At 43.7% G+C, this 26826-nt stretch overlaps 1 protein-coding gene and 1 pseudogene across 2 annotated transcripts in view; both read right to left on the reverse strand.

Moving 5' to 3' along the window:
• Positions 1 to 22005, reverse strand: part of Gspt1 (G1 to S phase transition 1) — a 38510-nt gene extending 16505 nt beyond the window's left edge. Inside the window, exons 1-6 of one of the 2 annotated variants that reach the window (XM_028872910.2) lie at positions 21202 to 22005; positions 11008 to 11049; positions 10861 to 10902; positions 9666 to 9893; positions 8356 to 8389; positions 1491 to 1568 (exon numbers count right to left, since the gene is read on the reverse strand). In XM_028872910.2, the coding sequence (XP_028728743.1) occupies positions 1491 to 1568; positions 8356 to 8389; positions 9666 to 9893; positions 10861 to 10902; positions 11008 to 11049; positions 21202 to 21541 (764 nt within the window). In that variant the 5' untranslated portion in view covers positions 21542 to 22005. The remainder of the gene's footprint in view (positions 1 to 1490; positions 1569 to 8355; positions 8390 to 9665; positions 9894 to 10860; positions 10903 to 11007; positions 11050 to 21201) is intronic. The other variant, XM_028872911.2, reaches the window with a different exon arrangement.
• Positions 7439 to 7534, reverse strand: LOC114695578 (annotated as a pseudogene).
• Positions 22006 to 26826: the final 4821 nt, after the last annotated feature.

The following is a 26826-nucleotide window of genomic DNA, read 5'->3' on the forward strand; positions in this document are numbered from 1 at the left end:
GGCCAGCCTGGTCTACAGAGTGAGTCCCAGGACAGCCAGGGCTAAACAGAGAAACTTTGTATCGACAAACAAAACAAAACAAAAACTCTGACATCACTTCACTGTGTGAGAATTATTTAATTCTACAGAAACTGTTTCAAAACACCCATAGTAACAGCTTGTAATCTTTTTTAGTCTAATACTAATTAAGACTTCCCATTTGCCAGGCATGCTGGCATACCCCTTCAATCTCAGCACTTGGGAATCAGAGGCAGGTGATCTCTGAATTTGAAGCCAGCCTGGTCTACATACTGAGTTCCAGGCCAAGCAGAGAGAGCTACAGAGACTCTTTCTCAACAACAACAATGGAATACAGAAACGTGGTCCTTTCTGAAGAGGAGCATTAGTGTTGCAGTGAGATAAGGGCTGCAAACTTCTCTCAAGTGCCAGGGACTTAACCCAAGTTTCTCATACAAGCTAAGCATTCACTGAACTACTCACCTACACTCCCAAAATGTATCATTTTAAAAAACAAAATAAGGTCACAAAGCACCTTCACGCATGCGTGTGCACGTGTGCTCGCAAACACATAGACACAGAGGATCTTTTCTCTTACCATTGATGATTTTCTTTTTTCTTCCAGCACTTATTGACATAATGACTACATATCCTATGTGCAATCATAGTTCTTTTCTCTCCAAACACCACTGCAATATTAAGTTCTAGTCCTGCTTAGTATAAATTTCATAATATCAACTTTTTTCCTCCCTTTGATTTTTTCGAGACAGTTTCTCTGTGCAGCTCTGGCCCTCCTGGAACTCACTCTGTAGATCAGGCTGGCCTCAAATTCAAGGGTCTGCCTGCCTCTGCCTCTGAGTGCTAGATTAAAGGTGAGCACCACAACTGCCTGGCAATATAAATAGAATCTTTTTTTTTTTTTTTTTTTTTTTTTTTTTTGGTTTTTCGAGATAGGGTTTCTTTGTGTAGCTTTGCGCCTTTCCTGGAACTCACTTGGTAGCCCAGGCTGGCCTCGAACTCACAAAGATCCTCCTAGCTCTGCCTCCTGAGTGCTGGGATTAAAGGCGTGCGCCACCACCGCCCGGCTTAAATAGAATCTTTTAATGGTTATACAACTGCTCAATTAGATGGATGTCTTAAAATTTATTAAACAGTTCTCTTACTACTAGATGTTTAGATGATTCCCAAATCTTCTTTGTGTAAGTTAGGAAGTCATCATCTCACAAAATGATATGAGAAAAAGAAAACTTTGCCTTTATTATACAGTATTTTAGCTGTTAAAAATTTGTTTTAAATCACTTCTATTGAGATAGGGCTTCACTATGTTGCCCAGGTTGGCCTCAAACTCTTGGCGTCAAGCATGCAGAGTACTGGGACCATAAGCTTGTAGTACTGGGCCTGGCTGAAAATATGCATTTGAACAGACCACAAAAACATTAAAGGTACCGTGTTTCCTTAAAAGTAACTTCTAGTATCATAAAAGTTTACTATACCAGGTTTCTCTGTTTTTTTCTTTAGCTTCTCGTTCATATTTCTCAAGTGTCCTTTTGTCCACCATTCCAGTCAAATACCTGAAAACAGTTAAAGACAAAAAATAAAAGAAGAATACATTTTAGTGACTCAGTACAGTAAGGAAACTGTTCAAGCACTTGAAGGGAATCTGAAGCACAGAAAACGGCTATTGAGAAAAAGAACTGCACCATTTATTTCTTTTGAAATCAGACAATTTGCAGCAGTCTTCCTCTTCCATCATGTGGGTCCCAGGGACTGAGTCCAGGTGGTTAGCTTTGATGACCTTTGCTACCAAGTCAGCTCACTAGCCAAAAACCCCAGCTCTTTTAAAGTCAATGTGCTATTTGTAGAGCTAGTATAATATAAAAAGGATACTTGTACCATTTCAAATTATTAGATGAGAACAAAAGTACTTCACAGTGAAAAACACTGTGAAACACAGGCAATACCTTACAAAAGTAATGACTTGAGCTCAAATCAATACTCTGTAAACTATATTGAGTATGTAAAACACAGTTGATAGCATCATCCCCACAGGACACAAAATACAGTATGTCTTCTGTGATGTTCTTCTTGTATTTTATTTTTGGTGCATTTGTGCTTTGCCCTCATGTGTGCCTGTGTGAGAGTGCCAGATCCCCCAAGCTGGAGCTACAAACAGTTGTGAGCTGCCATGTGGGTGCTGGGAATTGAACCTGGGTCCTCTGAAAGAACAGTCAGTGCTCTTAACCTCTGAGACATCTCTCCAGCCCCTTCTGTGATATTCTTGATACAAGAAAGTATCAGTCCTGTCCAAACCACAGAACACTATATGAAATAACCAGTTCACATTCTTTAAATTACTAAGGCCAGGGGTCAGAGATGGCTCAGCAGTTAAGAGGTTTTCTTTTCTTCAGGAGGACCTCAGTTCAGTTCCCAGCACTCACATTAGGCAGCTCAAGTCACCTGTAACTCCAACTCCAGGAGAGCCATCACTCTTTTCTGGTCTCCTGGGGCATTACCATACACATACATTTTTTAAAAAGGGAAGGGGAGCCTGGAAAGATGGCTCAGTGGTTAGGAGCAACTGCTGCTCTTGCAGAGGACCCAGGTTTGATTCCCAGCACCCACATGGGAGCTCACAACTGCCTGTAACCACAATTGCAGGAGAGCCTAGCATCCTCGTCTAGCCTGCTCAGGTACATGCATACACATAATACATATATATAATACAAGTAGGCACACGAACACATACACACAAATGCAAATCATTTGTTTTTTTTTTTGGTTTTTCGAGACAGGGTTTCTCTGTGTAGCTTTGCGCCTTTCCTGGAACTCGCTTTGGAGACCAGGCTGGCCTCGAACTCACAGAGATCCCCTGCCTCCCCCCCGGCCCCCCAGTGCTGGGATTAAAGGCGTGTGCCACCACCGCTTTAAAGATGACAAAGACCATAAAGGAAGGAAAACTGGAAATGTTACAGATTGAGGGCTATGGAGATATACTAATGCTATATTATATATAATTCGAGAACATAACAATGGAAAAATTGGTGACTTTCAATAAAGATCTGCTGTTTAATTTTCAAATGACAATCAGACGTGCTGTTGGCGTTAGAAGTTGCAACGCAAACTTGACGGTTACGATGGCACCCTGCACCCGGCATGCAGACCACCAACCGACAACCAACACCAACCAAGGCCAAGCTGTTGTTGTTGTTATTTATTTATTTATTTTTCCAAGAAAGGTTTTCGATGTGTAGTCCTGGCTTCCTGGAAACTCACTCTGTAGACCAAGGCTGGCAATGAACTCACAGATCTGCCTATCTCTGCCTCCTCCTGAATGTAGGCAGGGATCAAAGGTGTGCGCCACCATCACCTGGTATTTTTTTCTTTTTGTAAGCAGTGCTGAGGACTCAACCCAAGACCTTACACATGGTTGCTGAGTTAGTACTCTTGACACCAATTTATCTCCCTAGCCCTGGTTTTCCAGTTTGATTATTGGACCATAGTTTATGTATGATTTTCACATTAGGTTAAACTGAATAAAGGGACTGTGAGAACTTTGTATTGTTTCTGGTATCTTTCTGTAAGAACAACACACATGTACCCACATGCAAATGAACATGTAAGACAAAACATTTTCATATTAAAGAATCCTCAGGATATATTAAGATCATTATATGTAATATCTATCCCCTAATTTATATGTGTATAAATTCTAATGCGCAAGCAATGAAGTTCTGTCAAATGACTTTTCAAAGTGAGATCATTTTAAAATAGCTCTTGTCAATGTGAGGCTATTGTCTGAATACTCCCTAGTAATGTGTGCTAGCTTTTATTTAATCCAAATCAAAGCCCCCGTCCCTCTCATCCCAAATATTACCTACATAATCACCTACAGTATGATGTTCTTCACAACCTGAATGTAAAAAAAACAAAGCAGTGAAGAGGCCACCCTAACTACAGCCTATCAATAAAAAGCATACTGTCTAAAACACCATCAAATAGGTGTACCACTTGCAACTGCAGAACCTTCTTAGCTGACTGAAGATGCCTGTTTAAGGGACATTTACAATAGCAGGATTACTACTGAGGACTATCAATTAGGCAACCCAAAAGCATGCCCTTGGGTCCTCTGATGACCAACTTTGAACAAACAGGTCCAAATTTTGAGAAGAAATCCCAATTTTAGGGCTTTTAAGTAATTATAAAAATGTATGAAATTGGGAAGGTGGCTCAGTAGGTGGTTTGCTGCACAAGCCTCAACAACCTTAGTTCAGATCCCTAGAACCCAGACACAGTAGCTCACACACCCGTCTGTAATCGTCATCGTTAGAATTCTACCCTTACTCCACATGAGCAGTTCAGGAGTTAAGCAAAAGGTCTTGCGTCTTATGACGATGCGCATGTGTGGTATAGCTCCGTAAGCCCACCTGTGCATGCTCACTGGGAACCCTTAAAAAGCCTGATGCAGACCCTCCCTCTCTCTCCCATTCTGCTCTGCTCTCTCTCCCCCAACCTCATCATCTTTCTCTCTGCTCCTTCCCAGGCCTGGTTCTCTTATATCCCTCTCACACCCCTCTTCTTCCCAATAAAGCTCTGCTACTAGGCAGTCTTGGCCGTGCCTTTACCTTTCCGCTGTAACCAGTGCTGCTTATCATTCATTTCAGTCGTCCCTTTATAGGGATCTGGAAGCTGGGGAGTTGGGGTGGAAGGACAGCTAGCCTGGTCTACACAGCAACCAACAAGAGACCCTATCTCACCCAAGGAGGAAGGTGAAGACTGAGGATTTCCTTTGTCCTCTGTAAGCACAACATGGCATGCATGTGCTCCCCACCCACACCCACACACACGCACACACACAAATACATATACACACACGCAAAAAGATTTTTAAAAAATTGTCAATACCACAATGCATTACTAGAGGTCAGTCAGTGTCTTTGCAAGTAGGTAGCTTGCATAAAATGGTAAAATTTGGGGCTGGGGAGATGGCTCAGTGGTTACAGCACTTGTCACACAAACATGAGAACTGGAGTTCAGATCCCCAGAACCTATGTAAATGTCAGGTGGGAGAGGCAGGTCTGCCATGCCAGTTAGTCCAGCCTCACAGGCAGGGACAGAATCCGAGAGTAAGATGACCAGTGAGATTAGCCAAATCAGAGAGCTCTGGGTATGATTGAGACCCTTGCCTCAATGCATAAGCTAATACCAATCTTGGATCTCTACATATATGCAAACACATGTGCAGACCAACACACATGCATAGGCTGTAGTTAGGGTGACCTTTTCACTTTTTTTTTTTTTTTAACATTCAGACTGTGAAGAACATCATACTGTGGGTGATTATGTAGATAATATTTGAGATGAGAGGGACAGGGGCTTGGATTTGGATTGAATAAAAACCAGCAGGCATTACTAGGAAGCTTAATCAGTGTATACACACACTATCACACCACCACCCTTCTTTGATTGGAAAAAAAAATCTTGGAATGATGGCCAGACTACTTGCCTTTGATTAAATCCACATACAGAGGCCAGAGAGATGGCTCAGTGGTTAAGAGCACTAGCTGTTCTTCCAGAGGACCCGGGTTCAAATCCCAGCTCACAGCCATCAATAACTCTACTTTCAGGGGACCCAATACCCTTTTGGGGTTGGGGATTTAGCTCAGTGGTAGACTGCTTGCCTAGCAAGCACAAGGCCCTGGGTTCGGTCCTCAGCTCCACAAAATTAAAAAAAAAATCCACATACATTTCAGGATCGAAAAAACAGTTCATTCATGAGTCAAAATCAAACTTTGGGTTTGGGAATGTAGTGGAAGAGCTCTTTAGTCTTCACAGATCCTGGGTAGGATCACCAGCACTAGGGACAAATGAAAACAGGAAGCTGGGGGCTAGAGAGTTGGCTCAGTGGTTAAAAATGTTTGTTGTTCTTGCAGAGAACCCAGGTTCATTTCCAGGCACCCACACAGTGGCTCACAACCATCTGTAACTAGTACCAGGTGATATGACTCTTTTTCTTTTTTGGTTTTTTGAGACAAGAGTTTCTCTGTATAACATCCCCAGCTGTCCCAGAACGTAGACCAGGCTGGCCTGGAACTCACAGAGATATGCCTGCCTGTGCCTGGGATTAAAGGCGTGTGCCACCACGACTCTCTCTTTTGACTTCTGTGGACATGAGGCATGCACACAGTGCACATACACATTATGTAAACACACACATATAAAATAAAAAATAAATACATCTTAAACAAAAACAAAACAGAAAGCTAGCTTTCATTACTCCAAGAAAATTATAGATACACTGCAACTTGCCGTGATTCTCACTTACTCCATCACCAGTCAAAAATACCTTTTAGCCAGACATGATGTTTAATCCCCACACTTGGCAAACAAAAGCAGGAGGACAAGTTCAAGACCAGCTAGGGCTACACACACAGTGAGATCCTGCCCCCCAAAACCAAAATAATTTTATTGAGGCATTTTGGAGGTAGAACAGCAGAAGGATCAGGAATTCTGAATCATCCTATCCTAGACTACATACTTGAGTTTAAGGCCACCCTGGCACACATGCTTCCTCAAAAATAAAAAAATAATAAAACACCTAAACTACCTAACGTCAATGCTTAGCCTAACTCCCTTCTATAAACTCAGATCAAGTCGGGCAAAATCAAGTTGACACAAAGCCCACTTGATATTAAAGTGCCGACACAAAAGGACACACTCATGCGTGCACACACACAAACACAACTATTTAGCTGACACTAGCAACAGTACACCGTAGAGGACTGTTTAGCTCGGTGATCAGTGACTGGGAGCTATCACACTGTCACTGTCAGCATCATAAAGGAGGGTCAGACCACCTAGGCAAAGAGCTCAGTTCAAAGTATGACTTCCAGTTACAGCCAGGGACCATCTGTATATTCCAAGCCAACTAAGACTTTCTGTAATCTTGGGTTCTATATTTTCATAAAGTTTTAAGAAGGCCTGGAGAAATGGACCAGCAGTTAAGAGCACTTGCTGCTCTTGCTGAGGACCCAGTTCCATTCCCAGCATCCACAACAGTCAACTTAAAACCACTTGTGATTCTAGTCCCAAGGAGATTCAGTAACCTCTTCTGGCCTCCCCAACCACCTGCATGGATGGTTGCTTATACAAAAATGCACACACATACAAAAACAACATCTTTAAAAATTTGTTGTTGTTTCCAGACAAGGTCTCATTATACCACTCTGGCTAGCCTACAACTCTACATGCAGACAAGACTGGCCTTGAACTCACAGAGATCCACCTGCTTCTGTCTCCCATGTGCTGGGATTAATTAAAGATGTAGTGGGTAGCTCCAACCCCCATTGAGACTCTGGCAACTGTCACGCCTACGAGGCGGGGCGAGGGGAGGCGCCTGGGGACCCGAGAGCTGGATGGGCCAGCGCTTGCTCTGGGCGCTCTCTCGGTGTCGGAACGCTTCACGAATTTGCGTGTCATCCTTGCGCAGGGGCCATGCTAATCTTCTCTGTATCGTTCCAATTTTAGTATATGGGGAGCCATGGGGAAGGGGTTTTGCAGTCCAGCGGTGTTCTCCGGAGCTCTGCACAGTCAATCTGCACCGGTCAGCGTTCCGGCACCGAAAGAGCGCCCAGAGCAAGCGCTGGCCCATCCAGCTCTCGGGTCCCCAGGCGCCTCCCCTCGCCCCGCCTCGTAGGCATGACAGTTGCCAGAGTCTCAATGGGGGTTGGAACTTCCAGAACCAAGCTGGAATGGCTACCCACTACAAAAGATATGCAACACCATGCCTTGCCAAAAAGAAAACAGGGGGGAGGGGGAGGGGAGGTCTGGAGAGATGGCTTGGTGGTTAAGAGCACTGGCTGCTCTTTCAAAGGACCTGAGTTTAATTCCCAGCACTCACATGGCAGCTTACAACTGTCTGCGACTCCAATTCCAGGGAATCTAACACCCTCACACAGACAATACATGTAGGTAAAATACCAATGCACATAAAAAAGGAGGAGGAGGAGAAGCAGCCACAGCAGCAGCCAGGTAGTGGCACACACCTTTAATTCCAACTATTCATGTGCAAACATCATCACCACCACCACACACACATACACACAAGCACATACACACACGTTTTGCTTTGTTTCAGAAATACAGTGTTGCATGAGAGTCTGACAGTGATTAAAAACTAATGTTTATACTACAATAAAAATTACTTAACCTCTGCCTTCCCTACACAGATGGTTTATGATTAAAGTTTCTAACCTGAAGTGCTGACCAATTTTTATCTCCCTTGTCTGGCAAAATGAACACTTACAACGTCTGAAATTTATCCAACCAGATTAACTCTACCATTAGATAAAAGAGACTTACATTATTTGCCCTCCAATGGTTGACTTGCCCGCATCTAAAAGGAACAGCAAAAATATGGGAACATAGGTTAAAAACAACCACCAATATATATAAATATAACTACAGGGATTTTTTTTAGCATGCACAGTCAAGTCTTGCAAAAGCAACTGAGCTGTAATAGGAATTTCAGGATCAACTTCTAGGGACCCTCTCCCATGTACAATGAATGAGGCTAAGATTCCCCATAGGGGAATGATGACTGAGAAATGCTTTCCTGATAAAGAAGTAATTTGTTTTGTTTTGTTTGAGACAAGGTTTCTCTGTGTAGTCCTGGTTGTCCTGGAACTCACTCTGTAGACCAGGCTAGCCTTGAACTCAGAGATCTGCCTGCCTCTGCCTACAGAATGCTGGAATCAAAGGCATCTCTCACTTTAAAGAAACAGGATAGGCATTTCTTTACAAATTTCAAAGTTATTCTTCTCTAAAAAAAGTGTGATTTCAAGAGGGAGATAGGTCAAGCCTCGTGGGGTATATCTGCAATCCTAGAACTCAGGAGGCTGAGGCAGGAAGAACATGGGCTGAAGGCCAGTCTGGATGACTACATAGTGAGTCCCTGTTTCAAGGTAGAGAGACAACACAGAATTCGGTATTTTCTTCTCACAATTTGACAAGTCAGAAATCATATAATTAAGCAAAGTCTTGTTTGTTTGACTAAACCAGTTACTTGGCAAAACACCCAGAATTTCCTCTAAATTACTAATTTCTTATTTCATACAAAATTAAGCTGACTAGTAAAAACATTAATCCTATTAAAAGGAACATATCAACTAAAGAAAAAAAATGCACATTTCTTGGATACAAACTAATTATCCATTACACACATTCTGAAGCTTATTTTCTTCCAGTTTCTATGCCATTTCAAAACAGTTGATCTGCCCAAATTTCAAGAACAAAGCATTAGTGTTTTTTTTTTTTTTTTGGTCAGCTGAAGCAAGTTAAAAAACATAAAACCGTCTGGGAGTGGTGGTACACACCTTTAGTCCTAGCCCTCAGGAGGCAGAGGCAGAGAAGGTGGATCTGTGAGTTCCAGGACAGCCAGGGCTACACAGAGAAACCCTATCTCAAAACAAACAAAAAACACCCAAAGCATGTAAAGACATGTGACCCTGCAGTCAACTCTCACTGTGTGTGCATGTGGACAGAGCATTTTAGATATTTCATTACTTTGACTCAGTTTTACTCTTTCATATCTCCAAGTAGCTAAACAAGATGTTCTACAATGTCCCCAATAACTCTGGTCATTGTTTATAAGACTTGTGAGGACAACTTACCGACATGCCCAATGAATACAACATTTACATGTTCTTTCTTAGGAGCACCTGGGGGTGCCACCACCGACTTGGGTTTTGGTATTTCTTCTTCTTCCTCCATCATTTCTTGGGTACTTTCCTCTGGTGGCCTTCCATCTCCTGAGGAGCCACCCCCGGGCTCTGATTCACTTATTTCTTCTTTGTGCTCCCATGATTCTTCTGGGGACATTTCTGTCTCTCCATTTTCTACTGAAGAAAGGTATTTTAAATCAGTATCTTGAAAAAATAGAATTGCCTGCACTTTAAACAGTCCTTAAAGCAGCAAATAAAAGTCACTTAGGTCCCTCTTCTGACACCTATGACACAGGCAAAGATGGCTGGGTTTTCAAGCTGGCCTCACTGCTGACAGCAGAGCCAGAGCCTATACCTAACACACAGCTATATAGCATGGTGTCATTTCCTAAGGGTAGACTATATGTAAACAAGAGAGCCATCATTCCCAACTGCACCTATTCCAGTATCAAGATGTTCTGACTGTGGGGAAGAAAAGGAAAGTATAAAAATCAGAATGAGGTGTGTGAAAGAATTTAGGAGATAAGTTTCCTGTGTAAATAAGAACTTTTAGCATTAACTTTAATTATCACCTGGGAAATAGGAAACTTTTAAGAGTACTAAAGTTATTTTTTAAAGGATGGAAATTTTGATGAAATGTTAGACGAGGCATGATGGGATATTCCTTTAATCCCAGCATTCTGAAAATAGAGGCAATAGGGCTAGTAGTTTTTTTTTTTTTTTTTTTTTTTTTTTGGTTTTTTTCGAGACAGGGTTTCTTTGTGTAGCTTTGCGCCTTTCCTGGAACTCACTTGGTAGACCAGGCTGGCCTCGAACTCACAGCGATCCGCCTGCCTCTGCCTCCCGAGTGCTGGGATTAAAGGCGTGCGCCACCACGCCCGGCGGGGCTAGTAGTTTTAAGGCTACAAAGATCCAGCCTCAAGAAACAAACAAAGTCAAAGGAAGAAGCACTATGTTTAAACTAGCTAGCACTTCTACTGGACTTCACTCACAGTCACTAATTGGTCTAGGCTGTGTTAAAATTCTAATATCAAAAATTTAATCGTGGTGTAAGCATAGACATTTCAGTCATCAGAACATGTACATGTGCATCTTAAATCTGGAAGTTTCCTATTACTGTATTAATATGGTCAGAAATTCTTACCAACAGGTTCTGAAAGTTCCATGCTAACAGCTGAATTTGAACCTAGAGGAAAAATTGAAACACAATACATATTCATAAAAAGTATCTAATTTTACACATCATAGACAACTTAAATGTTTTCTTGCTTAGATATTAAAAAAAAATTACCTTCACACAATAATGACTGTTCTTGAGAAGCCTCCACAGGTGCTGGTTAAGAAAAATAAGTTCTATTAGGAATTGAGCTCTATCTTATTTACTTAGCTTTTGATATATAATAAAAGTAGAATTACAATAAACATACCACACACCTCAGCAACTCAGAACAATGTCAGCTAATTTGGGTTTTCAAATCAGAAGTCTGTTTAGCCTACTTTTCAAAACTCTATCAACTGCAGACAATTAAAAGAAATCTGGGCACCAGCAAGGTGGTTCAGCAGGTAAAGAGCCTGACAACCTGAGTTCAATCCCTTGAGCCCACAGAAAGATGGAAGGAGAGACCCAATTCTACAAAGCTGTCCTCTGGCCTCCACACATGGGTCATAGCATATTCACTTACACAAAATGGTAATTTAAAAACTCTATTGACAGCAGCCAACTTTCAATAATGGAAATGTATTAAAAATGTTAGTCCTACTTTCCAAATCTTTCCTTCACAGATATTATCAATGTAACACAAAGCCCACAGCAAATATTATTATTTGGATTCTACTTATTCAATATGCCTCTTCTCTTTCTCTTCTGATAATCCACCAACCCCAAAAGGCTGTAATTGCCATGTTTTATCAAATCCCCAAGTAATTTGATACTAAGATAAATGGCAATTGTTTGAAGCCTCTGGGATACAAACATTAACATATTCAGAAAAGGTGATTCTTGACTTGATGTGATCCCAGGAGGCAGAGGCATGCTGATCTCTAGGTTCAAGGCTACCCTGGTCTACATAGCTAGTTCTGGGACAGCCAGAGTTACATGGAGAAACTCTGTCTCCAAGTTATTATTTTGTTTGTTTGAATACAGGGTTTTTCTGTGCAGCTTTGGCTGTCTTGGAACTCACTGTGAGGACCCAGCTGGCCTTGAACTCAAGAGATCTGCCTGCCTCTGATTCTCAAGTGCTGAGATCAAAGGCGTGTGCCACCACTGGTCTCATAGGAGTTCACAGACTTTGGACCCACAGTTGGTAGCCTGTATGGGACCAGTCTGGGCCCTCTGCATGTGTGTGATCTGGGTCCCTGCCTGCCCATAATAGATATTTGGTAAGTGTTAATTGGTAGAATTGAGCTGAGGGTAGCAGTTTCCATTGAGAGTGAAAAGTGACAAGTGACAGCTGCTGACTTATTCAGTCCTCTCAGTATGCCTATCATTTCAACCCTCTAGTTGATAAACCAGCAGGATTCCAACCCAGGAATTTAGCTCCGTTTTAGGGTCCTACCACTACTCTGTTATTTACTGCCTCCTTCCCAAGATCACTATCTGACTTTCTCTGGTGAGTAAGTAATTTTTCCTTACCCTTAAATTGTTCTTCAAAATGGAAAAGCAAGGCCAGGTGTGGTAGTACACACCTGTAATCCCCAGCCACCCCAGAGACTGAGGTAGGAGGAGTCAAAGTTCAAGGCCAGTCTGAACCTTGAAAAAGAAAAGCTGAAAAGAAGGGCTGGCAATATGGCCCAGTAGGAAAGGCACTTGCCACACAGCCTGGTGATCTGAGCTGTTCACTGGAGGTGCAGTTCAGTGGTAGAACAACTGTGTCCCAAATTGAAATGATTCCCCTAGGTCTGGGGATATGGCTCAGTCTGAAAAGCACTTGCTGCTCAAGTATGAAGACCCAAGTATAAAAAGCTTAGTGTAGTGAACATGCTTATAATCCAGAGAATGCTGGCTTAGCCAGTCTAATCAGTGAGCCCCAGGTTCAGTGAGAGACCCTGTCTCAAAAAATAAAGAGGAAGAGGCTAGAGATGGCTCATTCTTGCAGAGATGGCTTGTTCTTGCAGAGGACTCGGGTTTGATTCCTAGCAGTCACATGGTGAGGCAGTCACCCAACACCGAACCATCACCAAACCCCAGTTCCAGGTGACGTGACAGTCACCAATGTGGTGAACAAACATTCACGCACACAAAAAACTCATGCACATAAAGTCAATTGTTGTTGTTGTTGGTTTTCTTTGGGTCTCTTTGGTAGCCTTGGCTGTCCTGGATCTCGCTCTGTAGCCCAGGCTGGCCTCCAACTCAGAGATCCGCCTGCCTCTGCCTCCTGAGTGCTGGGATTAAAGGCATGCACTGCCACCACCCAGCTAGCACATTTAACTTTTAAAAAATGATTTTTTTTTTTTTTATGTTCATTGGTTTTGGTCTTTTGGGGGGGGGGTTCGAGACAGGGTTTCTCTGTATAGCTTTGAGTAGCTATAGTGCTGGGAGTAAAGGTGTGCGCCACTGCCGCCCGGCTTGTATGTATGTCTTATGTGAGGGTGTTGAATCCCCTGGAAGTGGAGTTACAGACAGCTGTGAATTGCCAAGTGGGTGTTAGGAATTGAACCTGGGCCCTTTGGAAGAGTAGTTAGTGCTCTTAACTACCGAGCCATCTCTCCAGCCCCAGAACATTTAATTTTTAATGAATTAACTTTAGCAGTTTTCCTTTCTTTTTTCGGTTTTCTCTCTCTTTTTTCCTGAGGCAGGGTCTTAGCTCTGCCTGGCCTTGAACTCAAGGAGATCTATCTGCCTGCCTCTGTCTTCCAAGTGTTCGGATTTAAGATTAAGCCACCAAGCCAGGGCAAGTATGTATGTACTGATTGGTTGATTGTGTGTGTGTGTGTGTGTGTGTGTGTGTGTGTGTGTGTGTGTGTGTTAGAGAAAATATGCACAAGCAGATGCTATAGTGGGAACACATGCATGCAGGTCAGAACAATGTTTTAAGAGTTGATTCTTGCATTACCCATTACTGAGGGGCAGGGTCTCTCTTACATCTGCTGGACTATTGGGGTGATTTTCGTCTTTGCTTCTCACTTTGCATAGTAATGTTGGGATTACAGATACACACCCTAACATCTGGCTTTTCAACATGGGTTCTGGGGCTCAAATCTCAGGTTGTTAGGCTTACATGGCAAGCCCTTGCCTTTTTTTTGTTGTTGTTGTTTTAAAGACAGGGTCTCACTTTGAGCTCAGACTGACCATAAACTCATCAAGTGGCCCAAGCTAGCTTTGAACTTGGTGGCAATCTTCACGCCTGGATTATAGGTATGTGCCTCCAAGACCTAGCTTCATTGAGGTCCCTGCATTTTTTCTACCCCACTCCATGCATTCACTCAATTTCTTGTTTTGTTCTGTTTCCGAGACAGGGTTTCTCTGTGTATCCCTGGCTGTCCTGGAATTCACTATGTAAACCAGGCTGGACTCAAACTCAGAGATCCGCCTGCCTCTGCCTCTCACGTACTGGGATTATAGACTGCACCACTACCACCTGGCTTGATTTTTTACTAAGAATGAATACAGTAAAAACCATTTTGGATATGACAGCTTTCTAATAGAGGGTTATGGAAGTGCCTTACTCAGGAGGTTGAAGTATCCCTTAAATAAGAAACTAAACATCTCCAGCCCTCAAGGAGACCAACCTGTCTCACCAAAATTGCATGTTGAGAGATCTTTCTGCTATAGGCAATATTGGAAAACAGTGAAAGACAACAGAACAAAGTCTGCTGAACACAGAAAAACACCATGGTTCGTCCTAATTCTCAAACATTCAAAACATGGAAATGCGGCTAGACATTGTAGCAAGCTGGTACTGTCACTCAGGAGGGAGAGACAGGAGAATCACTGAATTTGAGGCCAGTCTGGGATTCACAATGATTCACAGCTAGCAAGAGCTACCACAGTAAGACCCTGTAAACAAACAAATGCAAAGTAAAGTAATGAGACCTGAAATCCCAGGTACTCAGATGTGGAAGCAGGATGAGCACATGAACCCTTGAGTTCAAGGCTAGCCTGGGGTACCATGAACAGACTCAAAGTGAAGAAAGGAAGGGATAGGGGTGGGAGAGGGGAAGGGCAAAGGTACAAAGGCAAAGAAACCTGTTCAAAGCCATCTACTATTCCATTCATTCATTCATTCATTCATTCATTCATTTGCCATCTACTATTTCTTGAATGCAGAAAGAGGTAGTTATAGTATTGAAACTACAGCAGTAAGACAAGAGATGTGGGAAATCAGACCAATGGGCCTGGTTTTGAAAACTAGAGACTGTTTGATTTTTTTGTTTGTTTGTTTGTTTGTTTTTGTGAGAAAGGGTCTCACACTACATAGCTCTGGCTGTTCTGGAACTACCTCTATAGATCAGGCTGGCCTCTAACAGAGATCCACCTGACTCTGCCTCCCAGGTGCTGGGATTAAAGGCATGCACTACAACCTGCCTGAGATTATTTGATGTTAAATTATAAGGACCTTTCCTTGTAATTAGCAGTCACTATCACTAAAATAAGACTTGAAACCAGAGCCCGCTCTTCCATTTATTCATGGGCATAATCCTGCTAAGGTGTTTTAACCTGTAATTTTGGCATCTATAAAATGGGCTGGCAGTATCTAAGCATTGATACTGCCGAGACTAAGTGGTAAACTGTAGTGACTACTCCATAAATTTACAACAAGCATTTCAGAGTCCTGCACTTATTACAAAACCTTTCAGAATGGAAACATTAGAAAGGCAAATTCCAGGGCTAGTCTGTCAGAAAATTATGCTGGTTATAGAAACTGGCTATAGGCATTCCCTTCTTCACTATTAAGCAGCATGGTAGACAGAAAGAGAACTAGTAGCTGGTAAATCAGGACTCCAGACAACCACTTAGCATGCTTAGGCTTCAATTTCCGTATCCAAGACTGAGGCTGTGTTTCTGCTGGAGTCATTTTCAGCCCTAATGTTCGAAGAACATATTGATTATATCATTAAAGCAATGCCTGGTATCAACCTGATAAGACTTTCTGTAGCGTAACAAAAAACTCTACTACATTTTTTCAAGTAATCATAAAAAGGTCTTATTTACAACTTTATGTCTCATCTACTTCAAAAACAAAAGTATATTAAAATAACATAAGCCAGAGCCACTCCAGATAGTGTCAATAATAGAAATTATTATTGACAAAAATAGAAAACATTGTCCTACTACCAAAATTAACTACCCAAAGATGGACACAGATTGCTCAGTTATATGCACTTTTTTTTTCTTCACTTCAAATGAAATGACGTTCAGTCACCTAGTTGTAACCTGTTTTGGAAATAAGCTATAGTAATGGAAGATGCTTAGGAAATCTTACTGTTTCTTTCTTTCCCCTTGAAAAAAGAATTACGGTGGGAAACAGTAACTAGTTCCTTTTACTAGTTTACTAGAACAAAGCTCTTTATGAATAAACTATATCTACTGCCAAGCTCTTAATTAAAATCCACTGAAAAAAGGACAAAACTTTTAGGCACCCAAACCCACTGCTGTTTGGTAAAAAAGAATCAAATAGTAAGATAGGTAATGTTCTACTTTGCCAAATTCCTGGAAAAATTAAAAGTAACCCCAGCACTTGGAAGGCTGAGGCGGGGAGAGTTGAGTTCTGGTCCAGCCTGGAAACACAGTAAGATCCTGCCTCAGAACAAAACCTGGCAGAAAATAGACACATCTTATGACTGGGAGAACAAGACTGAAACCATTTACTGAATCTTCACCAATCTCTTGCCTCCACATCCTTTGCATGTCTGCACTTCTTCTGTAGTCTTCCACTACAGTAAACTTACCTGGCTTCTTTCTAGACTCTTTCAAAGATCATAATTCATTACCTTGATGTTCCGACCAGCGCCTCCTTTCAATGCCTTGCCCAGCATCCTACATTCAGTAGACAGGCAAATGCTTGTTCACTGCTAGAACAGATAGCTGAGCAAAAAATTCCACTCTACTATGTTAACTCACCCCAAAAGTTTACTGAGTCTTTTTTCATTCCTTTCTCTTCAGCCAGAAAGATAATTCTATTTTTAACACTTTTAAGATTATTTTCTTCCCTGGCAAATAAAGACAAGCAAATCAAGGTTGTAGTTGTTCTTTACAGTATTTCCTTAACTTGTCTTGAAAATTTGACACTGTTTCTCTAGTGTCAAGGATCTAGCTCTAACTTGGGGTCTTTTGATTACCAGGCAAGTGTTCTACCACTGAGCTATGTCCCCAGCTGCCCTAATAATTTTACTTTCAAAATTTGTTTCACTATTACTGTGTGTGTGTGTGTGTGTGTGTGTGTGTGTGTGTGTGTGCATGCATGTATTCCACAGCTTGTGTGTGAAGGTCAGAGGACAACTCTGTGGAGTTGTTTCTCTCTTTTCCACTTACTTATGTGGGTTCCAGGAATCAAGCTCAGGTCATCAGGCTTGCCTGACAAGTTTTTTTGTTGTTGTTGTTGTTAAACCTAATAAGCCATCTTGCCTGCCCTGATCATGTTGTACCATTTCAAAGAAGTAAAATATAAAAAGTACAACATTGCAATAAACTATATACTAACAATACTAAATAAAGCATGCTCCAAAGGTTTGTTTCCAGTCAAAATCTCAGTTTAAACAGCCACTCAACCTAATAATACTAGCTGCTAATGCTCCCTAAATCCTCATACTGTCCATATGTGTGAAAACATGAACCAAACACCAAACATCTAATCCCCATCACTGTGACATTCCAGTAACAATACTTATCACCAATGTTTTCCTACTATCCTCTACTTAATATCCCAACAAGGCCTACCAGTGTCTTTACATCTTCATTCCTGCAGACATTTAAATTGTAAAACAAAACCCAAATAAAAAAAAAAAAAAACATAGGTTGGGCAGATGGCTTGATGTGTCAGAGAACTTGCTATTTAAGACCTGAGTTCAAACCCCCAGCACTCACTTTAAAAAGGCAGTGTGGTACTACTATAGGCACAGGTGTATATAACCTCAGTGCTGGGGGGAAACCAGAGGACCAGAGACAGGAGCTCACTGGAGTTCAACTGCCAGCCAGCCTAGTTCCCGGTTCATAACAGATCTATCACAAAGGAGTATGGCACAGAGTAATAAAGTAGGACACTCCATGTCTTCCTCTAGTTTCCATGAACCCCACACACAGGTACAACACATACACACCCACACACTACCTACCTCTCTTAGGCTGGCATGTGTGGCTAGATGGTCGAGTCCTTGCCTAGCATGTACAAGAGGCTCAGGGTTTCACCATCAGCACCATTAAAAATAAAAGACGATCCAGTCTTAAACAGGAACTAGTTAACATAATAAAATATGAATTCTGCAGAAAATAACCATTATGTGTATTTGGGATACTCTCTAATCTTCTAGCCTTAAAGAAGAACTTTTTGAAACTGTCCAGTGATCAGAAAGCCAGGCAGGCACAGTGGCAAGCACAAGTAACTTTTCACAGCCTCTGGCTCAGGCAGGAAGACTGAGAAGATAGCCTGGGCTATATAGTGAGACCTGCCTTTAAAAAAAAAATCCAAAACAAGACTAAGGATGGAGCTCAGCTGGTAAGAATGTATACCTAGCTTGCACAAATCCCTGGGTTTGAGCCCTGACATCATGTACACCATGTAACTTGCATGTGGTGGGGCAAGCCTGTAATCTTCGCACTTGGGAGGTAGAGGAGGAAGGAGTGTAGCAATGGGGAGACCAGCCTAGGCAACATGACCTTGTCTTCAAAACATAAAAATAAAAATCCATTAAGTGATAATGGTTGCTTAACCTTGAGAATATACTAAAACCTAAGTAAAAACTTCCCAGTCATTTTTAAGACCTCTATTTTCATTGATAGTCACTAGCCCCATTTCCTTGGCTCTGCAGAAAACTGGACTTAATGGATTATGCTTACTAACACTTAAATGAGTTCTACTTAATCACTGTTAGGAATGTGGTGTTTTCACGTTTTCAAAGAGAACAAGGTTATCCCCGAGTTCCCAGCTCTGACTCAGGATGGCTGGGGACAGGCATATCTAACAGCCTTTCCAGGAACATGTGAAGACTTGGCACCAAAGCCCCTTCCTCTACTACTTGTCTAGGCAGCACTGCAGTTCAAAGAGAAAAGAAAGATAGCTCACCCTGTGTCCAGGAGAAAGGAGAGAGCTGTCACCAGCAGGCACAGCCTGAAGGTTGTTCTAGGCCTCCCTCAGCCCTTTGACAGCTCTCCTCATACAAACACCAACCACAGACTGTCTTGATAACAAGGAAACAGGCCACATACCTTATGGACAATTTCCTCACCATCAACACATCTGGGTTCCCCTTAGCGAGTTACAGGCTAGATGCTACTGCCTTTTGTTTTCTCTGCTTTCCCCAAGCAAGATCCACTGATGGCAACATTTTTTCGAGCCAAAGTTCCCAAACTTTAGTCCCACATAGCTCTAGATTTCTACTTAGGCAATATTCAGACACCATACAAAGAAAGTTTATATTATTATTATTTCTTCTTGATGGGTATAGGTTCTTACTCTATCTAGCCCAGGTGAATCTGGAATTCATGGAAATTATCCTACCTCAGTTTCTCAAGTGTTGCAATCACACAACAATTAAAAAAAATTTAAGCCAGGTGTTTGCCTAAAATCCCAGCACTTGAGAGGCAGAGACAGATGGATCTCTGTGAGTCTGAGGCCACCTGGTCTACAGAGCCAGATCCAGGACAGCCAGGACTGTTACAGAGAAACTCTTTCCAAAACAAAACAACAAAAAGAAGTTGAGTTTCCTTGTTGGAAAGGAAATACAACAACCACACAAATAAAAGAGATGCCAGTCAATAAAAAAGTCAAATCCCCAGGGTTTGGGGAGGGCAGTAAGTATGTCAAATTCGTCCTGCATAAATAGCCCCAAAGTTCACTGTTCACCCCCACCCCACCAAACGTGTCATCTGTGCTTACATATGTTCCTCACAAAAACATTTCCCTAAACACCCTTTCACTCCCGGAGAGCAAAATGAAGCAAAAGTTCCCCAAGAAACTCAATTCCAAGAGAACTTTTACTTATTATTATTATTATTTTGAGAAGGATGTTGCCAAATAGTTCCAGTAGTCTTCACCTAAAGATCTCCCTGTCTGAGCCTCCTGAGTCCCGGGGTTACAGACAAGCACAACCACCCCTGGGAGAGAGAGGCTAAGTGATCCTGACATTTTTTCTCTAAGCTTTCTCCAAGCATCCTCCTGCCTCTGCCTCCATTATAATACCTAGGACTACCACCATACCAGGCTAGTCCAGAACCCAAAACATAGAAATTAACAACATACTCTCACTTGAAATGAGCTCAAACGATCTGGCCCACCAACGTCCCTGCTAAATAATTACAGGAGAGTCAGCTTTTTTCCTTCCCTTTCCTTTTTCTCTTTAAGACAATACCATAGTTTCTCAAATAAGCACCAGCAGGAAGGCATACTTAAGTTCACTCAACGGACATTGGTACAAAATCAGCACCTGAAAGCAGGCTACCAATCACACAGCTGGCTTGCAACTAGATGTTTAAAGACTGAAACTAGAAACGAGAGAGAGTCTATCTAGTAATTACTGCGCGGGACAACTATTAAGTTATCAGAAACAGTCAAGTGTCTCAAGTAACAGACTAGACTACCAATCAACACACGAACACAAACTAAGCTTTTCTAGCAAGCAGCCCGTATAAGGTCAACACTTTTAAAGCAATTAAAGTCTAAACCTGCCACTCAGAAGGAAGGTCTTGAATCCCACTTAAAAACCTCACATAAGTCATTTAAGTTTCCTTCTACATGTTACTACTGAGGGATCTGACATTTTTTGAGCTTTTTAAGTTTTCAAAACGTTAAGAGTGGAAAAAAGGTCTTTGTATTGACAGCCAACAGTTCCTGGCGGATCGCAAGCCTGCAATGCATCTTGGGATTCCTTCAGGTCGGCCGGTGCCACAGATATTTAAAACGCAATTACAGTTCCAATAGTAGAAACTGCAGCGGGAGCGGCTCTGTGGGTCAGGAGAAGATACAAGCCTTGTCCCCCAACTCCTAGGCTCCCACACTCCCACCTGCGGGACTTCAGACCTCATCAGTCCCCACTTTTGGGCCTCGTGGCACTGACTGGCCAAGGGCCTGCCCGATCCCATACGGTTCCTGTGTCTGCGGGTGAACTGCAGGGGCGAGCTCGCCGGGTCTCCGGGTCTCCGCTCCTCCTCGCCCGGGCGCCCCAAGGCGGGCAGCGCCGGGACTGGAGGTGCCCCACCCAGACCAGCCGGCGCCGCTGTCAGCGGCCCACGTGCGGGCCGGCCGGGCCGCGCGTCCTCTCCACCCAAGCCGCAGCGGAACTCCGGCCCCAGCCCGCCGCCCGTGCCCTGGGAACATCCAGCCCGGCCCTTTACCCGAAGGGCCTCCCGCGCTGCTGCTCGCTCCGTGGTCGCCGCCGGCCGCGCCAGCTGGGGATGGCGGCGGCTGGGCCGGGCCCCGCAGGAAAGACGGCACGAATTCTGCGGCGTGGACGTTGGGGACGAAGGGCTTGGCGTTGACGTTGAGTTGCCGGCTGAAGGCCGCGCTGAGGTTCTCACGCTGGGCCTCGGCCACCGCAGCTATGGAGCCGCTGCCGCAAGGCCCTGGCCCGGGCGCCTCCATATCCGTCTGGTCCCAGCAGTCGGGAGCGGAGTCGCTGCTGCTGCTGCTCCCGCCACCGCCGCCTCCGCCGCCTCCGCCGCTGCCGGGATCCATGATCGGGGGGGCCGTGTGTGTGGTGAAGAGAGGGCGGGAAATGGAGGCGGGGGCGGCCGACCGGGGAGGAGCAGGCCGCGCTGACCCAGCGAGGACGGCAAGACAGAGGGGCCGGCGGCCAACGACTCACTCCTCGGCGTCTTGGGCGTCAGCTACAGTCCAGACTGGGCACTCACGACCGCAGCGACAGCAGCTCAACCCTCCTCGTGTGTGCGAAAGGATCTCCTCCCACCCAGCCCCAACTACCGCCGCCGGCCTCACCGCCAACCCCACGCTTGGCGTGGATTGACCCCTCGCTACCACCCGTACCTTCGCCTCGGTAGTTCTCGGCTATGTTAGCCCGCGTTTCCGCCTACGAAGCCCTGCCGACAGCTAAACTACAGGTTCCGACAGCACCCGCGCAGACCGGCTGCGGTTTTCTCAAGGGCCGACGGGAGTCGGAGTTCAGCGAGCAAGCGTCACCGGAAGCGGCTGGAGGTCCCGGCAGGCAGCGCGAGGAGGCGGAGGTCTGGTGGCCGGTCGGCGCTCCCATCTGTCGCAGGGTGGGGGCAGGGACGGGCCGTGCTCTGCTGGGGCACGCGGCGAGGACCCACCCCAGCCTCTAAGGACATGGACAGCAGGCCTAACCTAGGGGAAAATTTTTTCTTTCCCACTTTGAACACCCTTTCTGCCTTCTCTGTCTCTCATTCTCTGTACTGTGTTCTTTTTCTCGCCACCCCCAACCAGAGTTTGCCCTACATTTCAAAGCCGGCGGGGAGCGTCTTTCCTTTTATGTATTCATTTGTGGAAGAGGCAGTAAAACCGTGAGATGTTACAGCTTAAACTGCAGTGTGGCTCATAAAGGAATGGCCCCAGAATGTACGGCAGAAGGGATTGTTAACTGGAAACTTCCATGACTCACGTTATGTTTGACTAGTCATTAAAAGCCCTCACCTAAACTTTTTTCCATCCGTTCCTCCTCCCTGCCAGGAGATTTACGAATTAATCATGATTGCCATATTTCTTCGTGTACCCAGCGGTACCTAATAGGGCTATTTTGATGCTTCCAGTTCCTTATCCCCCATTAGGTGGTTTCCTTTTGAGTGGCCGGATTTGTCAACTATATTCACAGTACTTTAATAACTGCATCTCACACTTGCAGGTTGCAGTTCAGTAAATGTGGGGAAAATGACAAGCAAGGAGAAATACAGTTTACCTTTAGTCCTTACTACAGGAAGTAGGAAAAACCTGTTCTAAGTACCTGTTAAATTCTCCTGTAATTCACCCATGGAGACCAACACAGAGATAAACAAACTTAATTTTACTTCCTCTGAAAGGAGTCTAGACAGAATGCAACTAACCTGTTTGGAAATTACAGAATAATGTGTTAAAAAAAAAGTTTTAACGACTTTAGGTTATTTTTAAAAATCTAGATCTAAGCCGGGCAGTGGTGGCGCACGCCTTTAATCCCAGCACTCGGGAGGCAGAGGCAGGCAGATCTCTGTGAGTTCGAGGCCAGCCTGGACTACCAAGTGAGTTCCAGGAAAGGCACAAAGCTACACAGAGAAACCCTGTCTCAAAAAACCAAAAAAAAAAAAAAAAAAAAAGGCTGGGCGGTGGCACACGCCTTTAAAAAAAAAAATCTAGATCTAAGTTGGAATGCTGACTTTAAACATCTATATTGTAAAGGAGCTAAGTGAAAACTTGACCTACGGAGAGAGCTAAACACGAAGCTCTCTAAGACTGCAGGCCTGAAGAGGGCACCAGATCTCATTATAGATGGTTGTGAGCCACCATGTAGTTGCTGGGGATTGAACTCAGGACTTCAGGAAGAGCCAGTGCTCTTAACTCTTAACCTCTAAGCCATCTCTCCAGCCCCTCTGTTATTTTTTTTTTTTTTCTCTCTTCTTCAAGACAGTGTTTCTCTGTGTAGCCCTGGCTGTTCTGGAACTCACTCTGTTGACCAGGCTGGTCTTGAACTCACAGAGATCCACCCACTTCTACCCACTTCTGCCTCCTGAGTGCTGGGATTAAAAGTGTTTGCCATCATCGCCTGGCCTCTGGTTTCCTCAGTTACTTTTTGTTGTTGTTGTTTTGTTTTTTCGAGACAGGGTTTCTCAGTGTAGCTTTGCGCCTTTCTTGGATCTCTGCTCTGTATTCCACGCTGGTCTCAAACTCACAAAGATTCACCTGCCTCTGCCTCCCAAGAGCTGGGATTAAAGGTGTGCGCCACCACCGCCTGGTTCTCAGTTACTTTTTAAAGGAAGTCCTCAAACTTTTTTTTTCTTTTATGGTTGGTTAGTTGGGTTTGTTTGTTTGTTAAGCATGGACAGATGAAGCCAAGGTTGGCCTTGAACTCCTGACCCTTTTATCTCCACATTCCAAGTGCTGTACTTGCTTGCATATGCACCTCCACTCTCAGCTCTAGCTAGGGTTTTGTAGATGACTGTTTTCCTTGTGTGTGTTTTAAGATAAGGTCTTGCTGTGTGGCCCAGGCTGGCCTGAACTCAAGATCTGGTCTCAGCCGCTGGGAGCCCACAGCTTTCATCTTTTAGTCGTGTCTCTAATAAGTCCATTTGTCGCCCAAGGTTTTCGTTCCCCAGCCCACTCCAGAGAAAATGTCAGCATCTGCATGCAGCTGACTGGAGTAGCTCACCACAGTCTTCCAACCGCCTATCATTGTATAGATCAACCTCTGGCTGATCACAACTGGTAATGTTAGCTCATAACAACTAATTGAATAAACAGTTTCTTTGAAGTGTCAGAAACTGCTAACACTGTTGTTTGGAAAAGCAGTCAATGAGCCCAATGTGTTGGTTCAGTCCTGTAAACCCAGTACCAAGGAGAGCCAAGACAGGCAGTCCCTTTAATTCAAGATTAGCTATTGTTTAATCTGGGATAGATGCCTGCACTCTAGTGTTAGAACTGTAGACATGTGCTACCATGCTCGCTTTCCTTTGGTTTTCAAAGGCATTGGCTTACCAGACAGCTCCAGCAGGGAAGAGAAATGCGGTTAACAACTAGAACTGTGCTAAAAGTGGGCAACTTGAGGACAGGTTTTGTTGTCGTTGTTCCTACTCCGTAGTATAAAGCTAAGCAAATGAAACGAACTTCTTAAGTGTAAAGTGATGCCCTTTATAATAGTCAGGACTTTTGAGGTACAGACGAATAACTTTATGTGTGTGTGTGCGCGCGCGCTGTAACACATGGAGATCAGAGAACAACTTTTGGAGTTATTTTCACCTTCCATCTTGTTGAGGCAGGGTCTTGTTTCTGCCATGCTTTGTACTATAGACTGGCTGGCTGCAGAGCTTCTGTGACATTCTTCTGTGCCTGTTGTCTTAATGTGGGAATGCTGGGATTACAGAGCCACATCACCATATCCACCAGGTTTGTTTGTTTTTTTAATATGTGTGTGACTGTAGATATGTTTGTGTATGCCCAGTGCCCATAGAGGGCAGAGAGGACATTGGAAGTGGAGTTACAGATGCTGTGAGCCACCATGTCGGTTCTGGGAATTGAACCCAGTCCTCTAGTAGCTGGTGCTCTTAACCACTGAGCCATCTCTAAAGCCTCACAGCCAGCATTTTCATCTGTGGTGATGTGGTGGTTAGAATAGGTGTGGCCCCCAGAGACTCCTGTGTTTAAATGCTTGGTCCATTGGGAGTGGCACTGTTAGAAGGTGTGGCTTTGCTAGAGGAAGTGTGTCACTAGGGGTCTCAGTGACGTCTCAGAAGCTCAAGCCAGTTCTCTTCCTGCTGCCTGCCAATCCAGATGTAGAACTCTCAGCTCCTTCTCCAGCACCATGTCTGCCTGCATGCTGCCATGCTTCCTACGATGACAATGGACTAAAACTCTGAACTGTAAGCCAGCCCCAGTTCAATGTTTTCCTTTATAAGAGTTGCCGTGGTCATGGTGTCTCTTCACAGCAGTAGCACACTGACTAAGACATCTGGTTTCTGGGGATTCAACTCAGGTCATTAGGCATGCATGGCAAATACTGTTATCTGCTTGCTGGCTTAGGACTAATAACATTAAGAGACAGTTTTTCCTGAAACTTACTGCTATTTGCTGGGATGTATACAAAGGATTAGTTTGATAGCCACTTTCTCTCAAAAAGCTATGCACATTCAAGGTTTGAGCTACACCACAACAGATAATCCCTATCTCCCAATGCAAATTTCACCAGCTGTCATTGCTAGTAGTCTCTTTTGTTCTCTCCCACCCAACAGAGTGCTAGAGTATTGAGCCTGGCACATGCTAAGCACATACTCTACCAATGAGCTGCACACCTCTCCTGCTCTTATCTTTTTCATCCTCTGTAAAATACACTGTATTTCAAAACCAAGTCATGTAGTGGCATTCCTGCTGAGCTCCGGGCTTGGCTCCAGAGAGTAGCACCTAGACCTAATCCTTCCTTTGTTTAGCCACCTTTTGTTTCTCTTATCACCCTATGTGAATCTTGTTTGAGAGTCCAGGATCAGAGAGTCCCCCTAGGATCAAAGGCCTATGCAAAACTTGGTCCAGGAAACCAGGAAAACCGAGGTACCTGAGAAATCAAGTAATTTGCTCCTGGCATTTGGTCTCTGGGAGCTCCTTTTGGGTTGCTTTGAAGGTATGGAAATTAATTATCTAAACTGTAAAAAAGAGTAAATAAATATGCCCTAGGCAAAGGGTTAGTGCTTCAGTCCTTCGAGGCTGGACCCCCCTGCAGCCATGATAGGCTAGATTCATTCTTAAGATGCCTCTGTGTCTTCATTCCATGGACCTGCGTGAACCCACACACTCGTGTAGCGACCACACAGCTACACAGACAGGATTCCTGAATGTGTTCTTTTAACTCAGCTATATGGTACTTTGTTGGTTGGTTTGTTTTCCTGTGTGTGTGTGTGTGTGTGTGTGTGTGTGTGTGTGTGTGTGTGTGTGTGTGTTAGCAAAAAGAATTTAGGCATTGCTCCATAGTCAGTTTCTGGAGGTCTCTGGTATACCAGATATTAGCTCTTGATAGGCTCCGTAGTAAGTTCATTGGAGCTCTAAGGTAGTATTGCAGTTTATGGTTGACAGGTATTTAAAAATGCAAAGTGAAAAGGTTAAAAACCTTCATACTAGCCAAAAAACATTTTTCTGAACACTTGGAGCCCATGTAAAAGTAGACTTCAGCCTGGGTTCCCAAATTTTCACCAAAATGGTCCTTTTGTTTTATAATGATTTTTAAAAATTATTTTTTAATGAAAATTGTTTGGGACAGGAGTAGAATTGGAGAAGGGGAGGTTTTTTTTCCCATTTGAGAAAGTTAGAAATAACAG

The sequence above is a fragment of the Peromyscus leucopus genome, chromosome 8b, assembly GCF_004664715.2.
Source record: "Peromyscus leucopus breed LL Stock chromosome 8b, UCI_PerLeu_2.1, whole genome shotgun sequence".
Lineage (NCBI taxonomy): Eukaryota > Metazoa > Chordata > Mammalia > Rodentia > Cricetidae > Peromyscus > Peromyscus leucopus.